The 12,796-nt window shown below is 38.2% G+C and overlaps 1 protein-coding gene across 4 annotated transcripts in view; it reads left to right on the top strand.

The window, feature by feature from the left end:
* The window catches only part of KIAA0930 (KIAA0930 ortholog), a 124,836-nt gene that overhangs the window by 68,842 nt on the left and 43,198 nt on the right, over positions 1 to 12,796 (top strand). For all 4 annotated transcript variants that reach the window (XM_019544301.1, XM_019544300.1, XM_019544299.1 and 1 more), the window contains one exon: positions 976 to 1,124. In XM_019544301.1, the coding sequence (XP_019399846.1) occupies positions 976 to 1,124 (149 nt within the window). The remainder of the gene's footprint in view (positions 1 to 975; positions 1,125 to 12,796) is intronic.

Raw genomic sequence — 12,796 nt, forward strand, 5'->3', positions numbered from 1 at the left:
TGTGAACACCTTCAAGAGTAAATTGGATGCTTATCTTGCTGGGATCCTATGACCCCAGCTGACTTCCTGCCCCTTGGGCAGGGAGCTGGACTTTATGATCTTCTGAGGGCCCTTCCAGCCCTAATGTCTGTGAAATCTATGAAAATACATTAAGCAGCCTTCCAGCTGAAATAATTGCCTGAGCCTGATGTAGAGAGTTTCACAAAATTTAAACTCACCTTGAGAGCTGAGCAATGAAGACTTACATTGTTGCTGGTAGCATGCACAGTTCTTGTTTCCACCTTCACCTAGGTTTTATTATCCCAACTTCTTTTTTTCTCCTGTCTCTAACTTGTTTCTCAATTTAATTTTAAACTTTTATGAATTTTGGGAAGGTAGGTTATGTTCCCATTAAAAATTTGAACTGGTTCCTTGTCAAATACAGGATGCACTGAGGTGGACCTTTCAAGATACGTTCTTAGTAATGGGATTTGATCAAAGAAAGACAACACAATTATTCACTTTCTGCAGTGCTCCCCAGACTGCCAACAGTAAGCTTCTTGCCAGTTGATAGATTTAAGTAATTAATTCCGGCAGATGATGGTGTTACTGACATTGAAATTAGCTCTCTCACTTCTCTAATGTCTTCTAGCTTGGTGCCTTGGCTCAGTCATTTCCCATGACCTAGCCTGAGGAGCTGAACAAATAGAGATAAATGTTAAAGGACAGATCTTCAGCTGTGGTGAAGCAGTACAGCTCTTATCATGAGAACTATGGTAACTTACACCAGCTGAGGATCTGGCCTTAAATATACTATGAATGACAAGTTATGCCACATGAGTTGGGCTATATTATCTTATAGCACATAACTAACACTTCACTAAAGACAGGTTTGTCCCACAACATTCAGAACCATTGCTGCATATAGTACTTAGCATATGCAAATGCAGCTTGATGGCTTCCACAAGTCTTAATTTTCCATCTCCTCCCTTTTAGGATTTTTCAAAGATGACCGCATTGTGTTTTGGACTTGGATGTTTTCTACTTATTTTATGGAAAAACTGGCCCCCAGGCAAGATGATATGCTCTTTTACGTCCGCCGAAAGCTGTCTTATGTTAGTGGTGATACAACAGAGGAGAAGAAGGTAAGTGAATAGCAATATAACATTCAATATATTATAACCTGGAGACTTTTTTTCTTTTACTAAGTCAGCACAGAATTTGATACTCTGTAGTGCTTCACTTTTTTCTAAAGCATTCCAGAGCCACAGTAGATTAAGGATCGGGAAAGATTGAGTTCAGTCCACATCAGATATCTGTGAGAAATTAGTATTTTACCACAGACTATATTTTGAAGTGTAAATATGCAGAATAGTAGACTTCAGAACTCGAGAACCTGAGGGATGGATGAATGGTCATAGTGCTTGTGTCATAGTTACTTTTATCAGTTTGCATTTGGAAAAATGGCACTAACTTGGTTTACATCCAGAAAATTCCATTTTGCAGTGGTAAGGACTACAAACTTTTTTTTAACTTATATTTTTTATTTACATATAACTCATACATTTTATTTATAACAAATAGATAAAGCCCGAGTCATCCAATTTGTTGAGAAGTAGGATTTTGACCTTGGCTACTTTGGGAATTTTGGAACAGGTAAAAAAAGGTGGTGGGAGGGAGGTCTTTCTTTGTTTCTTAAACTTCTTTTCTACTGGAATGCTTGGTACCAAATTCATCAAGCTGTACAGGCCAGATGAGGGGCATGGAGCTGGTCTGTGGGCTAGATGAGGCCCACAGACCAGTCCTGTGCAGCTGCAGCGTGCAGAGATGTCTCTAACAAAAGGTACACACTCCAGCTCCACATCTTGCATGCAGGGTGTGGAGTTGGTCTGAGATCAATAGGCAGGACCATGGGGCAGATGGTAGGGCTCCACAGGCCAGATCCAGTCATGAAGAATTGCAATAAAATCCTAAGTTCAGGATCTCAACTGGGTAATGGTTTGTTTGTTTGTTTGTTTGTTTGTTTGTTTGTTTGTTTGTTTGTTTGTTTGTTGTCTTCAGGAAGGAATGCATGGCAGGATATTTGAAGCCTTAGCTTTTGGAGGAAAAGCTGCTTTTTAAAAACTGTAATGGTGCTTGAAGTTTCACAGCTGTACTACTGTTTTATGTAGCCCCGCCCCCACAAAAGCAAAACAAAACAAAAAACAACCACAAAAGAAAAAGGCAAGCTTAAGAAATTAGGCTTTAACAGTTTTTCCTCCTTTTTTCCCCCAGCCCAACAACAAACCAAAAAAACCACTGTGGTTGTGTTTGGCATCATAAACATGAACTCCTTTAACTTCTTTCTCTGTCCAGTGGGAATGAAGAATCTCTCTCAGTACTTAGCCATTTAAAACCACATTTAGCTAATTTTGAATTTACTTGTTCTTTCTATGCAGAGTTAGGAAGCCAAATAAACCCCTTGCTTTTATGAGGCAAAATGAAGCTTTGAGCATAAATGCCATCATAAATATTTCTGATCTGTGGGGACTTTTCGTAAGCGGAAGTCCTCATTTCAGATTCAGTATTAGTGAAATGGCTGCATTAATGACTGGTGTGGGAAATGAGAGATTGTGTATGCTGTAATGTGCTATGCTGAGCAAAGAGTGCACTATATGTTTCAACACATATGCCTTGGACAAGAACTGAGAATTAGACTGTTTTTGTTTGGTGGTACTGCAATAATTGAGAGGGTCTGATGGGCTCTTATCTTACCGGTTCTTTTCAATATGTTCCTGGGTGTCTCAGCTTTATTTTGTGAGAATCAAGCTCCTACTTTATGTGCTGCTTTGTGGTTTTAACTGCTTCTCAGATTAGATTATTGATGCTGTTCTGTCCAGTGAAATGTTGATTTGTCACTCAAAGTTATGACTGATGGATGAGCTGGTTTAGATTTCACTTTGTAGCTTTGTCAACAATCTTGTGAAAGACAACTGTCTTTGCAGTCCCCAAGTCCCATCACATCCCTGGAATTGCAAAAGCATCTGCTGTCTGTTTTGGGTTTGTAAAACAAACAATGAGCCAGACAGTCATTCAGGATTTAAAACTGATCCCAAACATCCCTACTCATTTCCAAATTGCATATTCTCCTTACCCGTACTGAGAGAGAGAGAGAGAGAGAGAGAGATGTTATCTCTGTGTTACAAGTGGAGATACTGAGACATGTGGTGACATGGGAAAACACTTCCAAATAGAACTTGACATGTAACTCTGGTTCCCAGTCTAAGAGAATTAGATTGTGACTGTTATGTCTGATTAATGAATTTTTCATAGCTACGTGTGAATTGAACTGGTTGAACATAACTGTGAGTTTCATAGCTATGTGTAAGTTGAACTTATCCTTGAAGTAAAATAATTCTGTAGGATAGAATATAAAGCAGGTTCATTAGCAGTTTGATTGTGGAGGCGTTATATGTATTTGTTAGTCTTAGCTCTGTTTTCAGATTGCCAAAATCCTGCCTGTAACATCAGCTGAGGTGTATGAGGTATGTTGGGAGTCCTGTTATGTCTGGCCATTACAAATGCTTCTGGTGCTTTCAGATTCTAAGTGTCATTTACATGAATGCACCTGAGTGTAATGAGCTTGTGTGAGAATCATAGCAATAACCATGAGAAAATGTGCAGGGAATGCTACTATTATGAGCATCTACAATAGTGGCATTGTTTTCTCAACCAACTAGCTCATGTTACATGTTAATTTTGTATGCCGTGTTGTAATGGTTTGTGTCAACAAGAAAAAAGTGACAATTTCTATTGCTGCATCCACTCAGTTCTCAGGTTTTTCTAACAGTTGTGAGCAATTTTAAAAAATTCACATTTATATACTTTTTCTATTGGTAGTAATACTAAAGAGCCAGGGCAATAACATGTGATTGTTAAATTTTGGCAGAAGTAAAAAGTGAACAGGAAAAGCTGTGTTTGAATCGAGCTCTAGTTCATTCTTGTAACTGAGTACCACCATAGCTTAACCTGAAATTTTTCTTCAAGTTCAAAAGAAGTAATTTTAGTCCAAAATAATGGGGAATCTCACCATATCATCTCCTATTATGAGGTTTTCATCATCTTGTATCAAGGTCTCTATAGATGGGTGGTTGTGAAAGTCCATGCCATCTGACATATCTCTTGAAAACAGGCCCCTTTCAATCATATAGACCTGAATTTTTAGAGACAGTTGACAGCTGGGAACTCTCATCTCTTTTCCACTCCATTAATATATAGAGTGTATATATAACAATGTGTTCCAGAATAGGCTTGTGTCAGGACATGGTTTCTTTACCTTTTGGAGACCTGTGGATCCCCAGACTCCTAGGATCCCAGAATGGTGCATTAGACTAAGTAACTGCTTCCCTTTAGCATTATTATGATACCACATTCTTGCAAGTTCTTTTTATTTTTTTGTCAGGGTGTTTCACGGTGTCTTTAACTAAACTCATAAGACCCATCTGTCAGCACCTGAGGCATTAGGTCACCTTAGAATGTGGCTTTTTCAGATGCAGCTGAGGCTTACCTGTTTCAAACCTCTTTGAATCATAGCTTTTTACACATCATTATGTCAAGACCAAAAGAGAAATGTTTCCCACTCCCTCCTATACTAACTAGTATTATATAGTGAGAACATAGCCCCTTGACAATGTCAGAGCCTGTAAAGTAGGCCTTGGAATAAATGGAATCAGGCTTGTGTCTTAAAATAATACATTAACTTCCATTAAAGAGATGATCTCTCTGTTGCTGCCCCTGCAATAGATATAAAAGAATTACGTTCTGGTACAATTACAAGAGTGTCTTGCCTTTTCTGTAGGAAGCGTTGGGGAAATTGGTATTCCAGGGGACTGAGGAAGATGTTGGCCATGGTGCTGAGAGGCTTTTTTCTAAGGAGACAAAATACACAATGCCAAAGTGCGTTACCTGCTTCACCTTGAAATTCACCTTTGCTATATCTAGAGCATGTGAAAGTACAGAATTAAAAGTGGGAGTTGAGAAGGAACTAGTGCTTTTATAACATGTCTTGGTTTTGTCAAGGGGGCTTGTTTTATCATAGAAATCTGAATAAATTAATGAAGTGTGGGTATTAATACCAAACATATGCAATTTAACAGCCCAGTAACCTGTTTAAGTCACTAGTGTTGCTGCTGCATTTTAGGAAATACAGCTCAGTGTAACACCAAGGATTATGGGTTAATTAGCCCCCCAAATTGGAGAGCTCTGTTTGTTCACTTTCCCTATGGTACTGAATCTTGGCTGTCACAAAATAAACTGGTTGAGATTTTACAAAGCCAAAAGAATTTAGTTTGAAATTCAAGAGTTGGGTGGCTAAATCCCTACTTGGCTTTAACACATACAGCCACCATCTATTAGTCTTTGTGGTCCAATGTCTAGCTGTGGTAGTAGCAAGAAGAGAGTGGAATTTCCTTGTTTCATGGGGCTGTTAATTTAATGTGTGTTTCCTTGTCTGTGTGAGCAGTTTAAAATATTTTTAGCTAGATGTGTTTGGCTGTACTTTGAAGAGCCTTGTGTATATTGTAATTTTCTGGCTAGTCCACGTCACACTGACAGAAAATTAGTCACAGACTTTAAAGAACAAAATTCTGTATTTCCTCTTCCCCACCAGATCATCAGCCTTGTTGCTCAGGTAGCATATGAGAAGGATAACAATCACCATTGTATCCATAAACAGAAACAGCCTAAAAGCTAAAAAGCCTAAATGCTTATTTTACTGTGTCTTTGAAGCTGTGTTGTAATCAGATATCTGGACAGGAGTTACCAGATCCCCTGAAAAAAAGGATGATGATCAGTTTAACATTGTCACTCTTGCTATAAAACCCCCAAATGAAAAAGGGATGGAGTGTATTTGTAGTACCAGAGCTGCATCATGATTTTCTAAAAAAATTCAAAACCTTAGATGTGGTGATACTGCTTTTCCTGTAAAGTTATTACCTACAAAAAGCCTTCATTTAAGCAACCTGTTTTGCTGAGATTTCACTGATTCTTTAAATACATGAACATCAAACAGCTGCTCTCTGAAAGCTTCTTCTCTGGCCCCATTTGCATTGTCAGCCTCAGAGTCTCCTGTTTTGTGAGGACAGATTGCACTGTGGGAGACAGCATTAGAGTACCACTTTCATTTGTTAAGAGCATACTTTTTTCATTTAAGAGCATACTTTCCTCCACAATTTAAGAATGTAGCCAAAATTGCTTTACTGTAGTGATCAATAAAATAGCACCTTTGTTAGATGGAATTAGGTGGGGCAATTGTCACTGAACTTGAATTTTTTTTTACTCCTTTTTGAAGTTTAATGTTGGGTAGGCGTGCATGTATATGTATCACTACAGTTTGTATCTGGACATCTGCTTTTAAAAATATAAGACTTCTTAAAGAATTAAAACACAGTGAACTTAAAACAGATATGGATATAATTTAGTGTAAGTTGCATAAACGCACACATTATGAAACTATAGTATACTATATATTTATAATAAATTTTATAAATATATTTATAATATATAGTATACTATATCTAATATTAGTTTTTTAAAGAAATGTATATTATAATATTTGTTGAAGGAAAATAGGGTCACAGATTTTCTTGCTTATAGTGTTAACCTCTTTTCTAAGGCAAAGATGAATTTCATTATGAAGAATGGCAATCCAAATTCAGCCCCTCATCTGATATGGGGAAAAATTGTGATGAATAATTCAGTGCAGCAAATGTAGGACTTGGGAGTCACTTGGGGACTGAAGGACAGAGGAGGGATGCTGAGACAGTGGCTTCAAAAAGAGAAGCATCTGATAGGAGCTCTCTGACAGTCTCATCAGTCTGCTTATCAAGAAGCAAAAGTTGATGCCAAAAGAAAAATGTACTCAGTCAGCAAGTTATGCAGCAGGGTGTCAATTAGTTAAAAATTGCATGGATGAAAATGTCTGTTTTCAGGCCAGAAATTGTCAGTCTTCATATATAATTTATGCAACTGAATCAGAGCTTTTAGAATATCATAATTAAGGCTGTAATGTCAATGATACTGAAATTCTCAGAGCATAAAAAATTTAAATCTAGTCCATTTACAAGCTCAGTTTTGTATTCACATCCATTCAGTCACCCATTTTTAAGTATCTCCCTATCAGGCAAATGTAATTTTCAGGTACAAGAAGTTTATTAAGTAATTCTAATTTCACTTCCTGTATATCTCTCTAGTGCATCAGGTAATGCTATAGCACTATATGTTCTGTTGATTTGTATTCTGCTACTGACACTTCAGGCACTCATACCCCTGTATGAATGAATTCAATAAAGTTAAGGAAGTGCAATAATAATGAAAAATCCATTGCTTTAAGTCACATCTCTCGTTGCTCTAAGGATAAAATGAATTGATGTTTCCACCCACCAGGAGCTGCTTACTGAATAGTTTTAGCAAAATGAAAATCTGGGACAAATGTTTATCAATGACGTTACCTGACTTTATTAGTTACCACGTGATTTTGGGACCACCTTCTGCTAATGCTTAATTAAGCCCACCCTGATCACAGTCTCGTAAAGCCTAGACAGGAAGTAATAGTTCAGGTTCCCACAGCAGTTGAGAATGACTTTAACTTGCTCAGCAAAGCAGAAAATCATTTTCTCCATGCCAAAGCTGCACTTCAGGAATACAGTTTCCACATCCTCTGTGTAATGATGTTTTCACCCCATTGATTTGGCAGGTATCGTTAAACATTCAGAGCTCTTGGATATTTGGACACTGTCCAGTCTAAGTTCACATGTCATCTATTATTCTTTGAATTGCAGCAGTGCCTAGAGACCCCAGCCATTTTCAGGTACCTCTGCTTGAGCATCCAAAATTGCTCATCACTGTTGAGTGGGTCAGTCCCTCTGGCAAGTCCTGGCTAATGAGAGTAGATTGAGAAAATGAATGGCCATCTCAGGCATCTGACTCTCAGATTGCTCCTTCACCTCAGGAGCTTATTATAAGCACTTAGAGCATTCCTAAAATGGTCTTTCTCAGAAAATATCACTTTACTGCAGTTTATAGGGTAGATTCATGTCCCCATTGAAGTAAATGGCAAAACACCTATGGCTTTCAGAAGGGGCCAGGATCTGATGAAGAGATTGACCTGATGATGGGTAGAGAGAAAGATTAACTCCTGCTTTGCTCAAAATGAAGGTGTCTGCTTTGTTAGTCAGGGGATGGAAGATCAGAGACAAAGTGGGAGTTAATCTTTTGCATTGATTTCGATGGTTTTTTTAGCTGTCATTTTTGCTGAAAGGGTCTTTCTGGTCTCTTTTATGTCCTAAAAGAATATATAGGTGATATTTGGGATAATGTTTGACCTTGCTTTGAGGATGAATTAACTATTATTTTTTTCACTAAAGTTGAGTAAGTAGCTTGATTGTGTGTTTTTGTTTTGTTTGTTTGTTTTTTGTTTTTCCTTAGTGGCTTGCAGAGTTCTGAGAATATTCCTGCCTTGCTCTGATGAAAGGAATTGGAAGTCTCTCTCTCTCTCTCCCCCTGCTCCTTTTTTAATAGGGATTATATAAAACCAATAATGTTCCATCCACAGCTAACCACAGTACTATCTTATGGGTAATAAATTAGTGAGAATTTGTTTTTATAAGCTGAAGCTTTGTAACTGGGAACCCAGTTAAGAATTTGTGGGGATGTATTTTGTGTAGAACTGTATGATAATTCTCCTTTTCTTGTTTTTTATATATTACTTCAAATAAAACTGAACTAAAGTAAATATTTAACTTCTAGAACTCTGACAATATCATTCAACTTTCTCATATCCAGATTCTTTCTATTGCTTCATACACAGCAAGGGGTCTATTTTCTATATGTGCAGAAAGGCAGATACTGAAAACAAGTGATCTGATCCTTGTAAATCAGGTGAGGAGAAGAAGATTCAGAAAATAGTTTTTAGACTGGTGACTGAGGCATACAAGTGAAGATTTTCTGCCTGAGAAAAGGGAGGAGGAATTTGTTGTTTCCAACAGTCTCTCAGTACGATAGATTGGCCCTGCTCTCACTACTATTGTCTCATTAATGATAAATTAAGTCTATTTGTAAAGTGTACAGGAGCATTTAGAATTGGTAATAGAGCCATTTTGGGGGTTCTTTTGTTGCCAGTAGTGGAACAACTCGGATTGTAAGTCGACATGAGATTTGTAGCAATTCCTCATATCTTTTCAAAAGTGGGTTGGGATGACAACCAGTGTAATTACTTGTGAGTTTCAGAATCTTGTCTTCCCAGACAAGGGCATTTCTTTTGAAAGGCTAGACTAAAATGTAGAATTTAAAGCAATCTTGTGCCATTAAACTATCATTTACTACTGGATCAATAAATGACAAGAGAAAGATAGAGGTACAAGGAATTTTAGGAGTGCTACAGTCCCTGTCAGTGGTAGGCAAAGCTGGGCAGGGAACTGAATATTGAAAGGAAATGGACAAAGAGGAAACTGATTGTTTGAAGGTTGATTTTTATTTTTTCCCTCCTTCTGCACTTTTGGATTTGAAGTGCAGCAAAAAATAACGGAGATAATTTGAGACCTAATAGGTAGAAATACTAGAGTAACTTTGTTCTTCTTTATGTGTTTAAGGGGTTATGTCTATTGTATCAGAATTTGTAGGGTGCTGAAATAAAATTGAGATATTATTTAAAGTACCATAATACAACTTTACTAGAAATATTGAGATAAAGTTAAACAATGGAAGATGTAGCCTGAACATCATACAGTGTTTGTGAATCCTGAGAGCTTTGTCTCTGGCAGTTTCTGCCAAAATACAGTAGAAACTTCATCCCTGGGTTGGTTAAGAATGGGCAAAACACAAAAATGTTGAATGGGAACAATTTATCCTTTGGCAGAAGCTGGAATAGATGATGTCATTTTTTGTGTCTTTTCCTTACTTCTGGCTTTTAAAGCACTTTAGCACTGGACAAGATGCTACATGCAGAACCAGAACTCACTGTTATCCATCACTGTTCTGTTATGCTTTGACAAGGTTAACTACTTCTGTAGATAGCCTTTAGGGAGGTATAAGAAAAAACCCAAGTGCAGTACAGTATGTAGTTCCTGTTTGTTTGTAAAGGCTTGTGATTTTAAGAAGTGTTAGACCCTGACTCCATGCAGCGCCCAACAACTAGGGAGACAATGACCCAATTGCTCATGGATCCTGTTGCTCGTTAGCCAGAGCAAGCAGGGAGTGAATGCCAGCACACATTGCTCACAACAGCTTTATTCAGAATGGAGACTCCTTTGGACAAGGGTCCCTCACAGACGCACAACCAGGGGAGCTGCACTGAACAATAGTTTTTTCTCACATTTATATACTTTGATTTATAGTCATTAACATTCATCCCACCTCTGTCCCTCCTTTTGTTCCACCCATTTCTCCTCCTATCTCAAGCTCCGCCTCTGCTAATGAAGCAAACAGTAAACATGGAATTGCCTATGCATTTCCTTCATTTACATGTCTTTTTGCTTTGAGTGCATGTCTAAGACCTTGATTCCTGCTCTTCGGTCAATGGGCAGACTTTGACCAAAACCTGGAAGCTTCTGGAGGCTTCTTCACCAATCACCATGAACATATATGCAAAAAGGTGAATCTCAGATTCTGTTACCAGTTATGTGCTGTTTTTATTCTAATCTGTTTTTCTATCCCATGTTGTACAGTCTTCCACATTCCTAAAGCCTTACCTCATTCACAACACACAGACTCCTTGAAAATGGTTGACAGTTAAGACGGTTACTTAGCATAAGCAAATGGCTGGCTTAGCTGTCATTCTGCCTTGTGGTCAGCAGCTGTGCTAGGCCACAGATTAAAGCCTTGTATTCAGCTGCAAATCCAGTGCTCCCCAAGATCTAAATATTGTCATGCTAACAAAAATTATCTGCTAAACTTAGATGTTAAAATCCCAAATTCACTAGAAAAGTATCATGCTTTACCCAGTTTCTCCAGCTGATCAAGTGTTGCCTCCTTATGTAAAATGAGCTTAGATGGTTAGGAGCGATATTAGACTTCGGTGTAGACAGTGGAAGTGATGCTGCTAGTTTAACCTCCTCAGGTAACGATTTGTGAGCTCAAAGGAAGAATATATAATACACAGCCAAAACTATATCAGCCCAATTTCATTGTTGTCCCTCAAGTGTTTAAGTGACAACAAAATACACAATTAAATGTTTATAGTTCAATCTTTTACTGCCTGTCAGATATAAATGCTTTCTGTAGTCAGATGTTTACTTTTCCTCTTCCCCATTTCTCATGCCTTTTTTTGTAATTGCTATTGTCCCTAATATATATTTACAATATGAAGGCAATAAGCCTCTCTAGGTCAGTTACTTTTTAGTGATATAGCTGCGACAGGATTATAAATTTGGTGAATTAGTCTAGCTGGCCTCAAAGTAAAAGTTCCCGTGTAGTGAATCTTTCTGTGTATTCTTATGAAACCTACTTGCAATAAGACTTGAGAACATACTCATAGGAGCACCAGTTCACTTCTGTGGTATTTTTCATCATTTAATTTAGATGCATCTAACATAAAAGCATCTCTGAGGAGATGAGGGATAGTCTATTTAGAGGTAGAGGTTTCTGGAAGAAATCGTATCCCTGTTAAAGTCGATGAGAATTTTGCCATTGACTTTTTTTTGGATGAGGACGTTACTTCTGGTTAATCCAAGCTATGTAGATGAAAGTAAGAAATGTAGCAGCAGTTTTGGATGTGTTGACACTTCCTCCTTTTACTTAAGATTATAGAACTGTAACTTCTTTTACGTTGATCCAGCAGTAGGCCAGCCTGTCTCCTGTGAGATGCCTCCTGAAAAGTCCAAAATGTATATGGACTGGGTTTTGGAGGACAGGTGAGGGAAGAAGGGTGAGCATATATTGAGTGTGTGGCACATAGGCTCAGTTGCTTATTTAAAAGAATATAGCATAGTAAGAACTGTGGCAATCTCCAGGGTAAGACCTGTTCTTTCAATGTACCAAACACTGTCAATGTCATTTGATAATACCAACTAGGACTGGTTACATATTTGTGGACAAAGTGGAATGGCTTTCTCTTTCCTCTTTCTTCACAAGAATGGGAACATTCTCCAGGCACCATTCCCCAGAACAGGATAAGATGGAGTGGCAATGGGAAACATGAATGTTTCTTGTAAGGCAATGCTTTTCAGTTGTTATGCTGTGAAGAGCTCGCTGGTGTGCCACGAGAATTTTGGAATAATGAGAAGGTTCTCCATCCAGGCACTAACAAATAAGCCACATTGATGAGATACTCATGGATGTGTTGGCTGGGGAGGGGAACCATCTGAGCAGAAGGAAATTCATCTACCATGCATGTGTTGGCTGTGGGTGATGTGCAGTTTGCGAGCCTCTGAACAGCTGTGCCATGGAATTTTGCTGCTACAATGAGCTTATAAGTATGGGGATGGGAAATACCTTAACAGGTGTACTGCAGAAAATTTTTATTAATGTAAGTATGCCTTGGGCTGGAAAAGGTTGGGAAACACTAATTTAAGGCAACCCCAAAGGTTGCCTGGGGATTGTATGGTGAACAAGGGTGGCTTGCAGCAGTCCTAAGACCCTGATCTGCCCAACACTGGCACACATGCCTAGCTTTTAATGTTTTTAGTATTGGCAGTAATCCCACTGAAGCTACAGATGTTGGATTTATGATGCATTATAACCTGCCTAACATCTGATACTCCTCCAGGTAACCTCTCTACTTTTTACTGGCTGTATTTCTATCACCAGGTCTATATTGCTTTCCCTGCTCCCCCTCCTCATACTT

The sequence above is a fragment of the Crocodylus porosus genome, unplaced genomic scaffold, assembly GCF_001723895.1.
Source record: "Crocodylus porosus isolate Cpor-Errol unplaced genomic scaffold, CroPor_comp1, whole genome shotgun sequence".
NCBI lineage: Eukaryota > Metazoa > Chordata > Crocodylia > Crocodylidae > Crocodylus > Crocodylus porosus.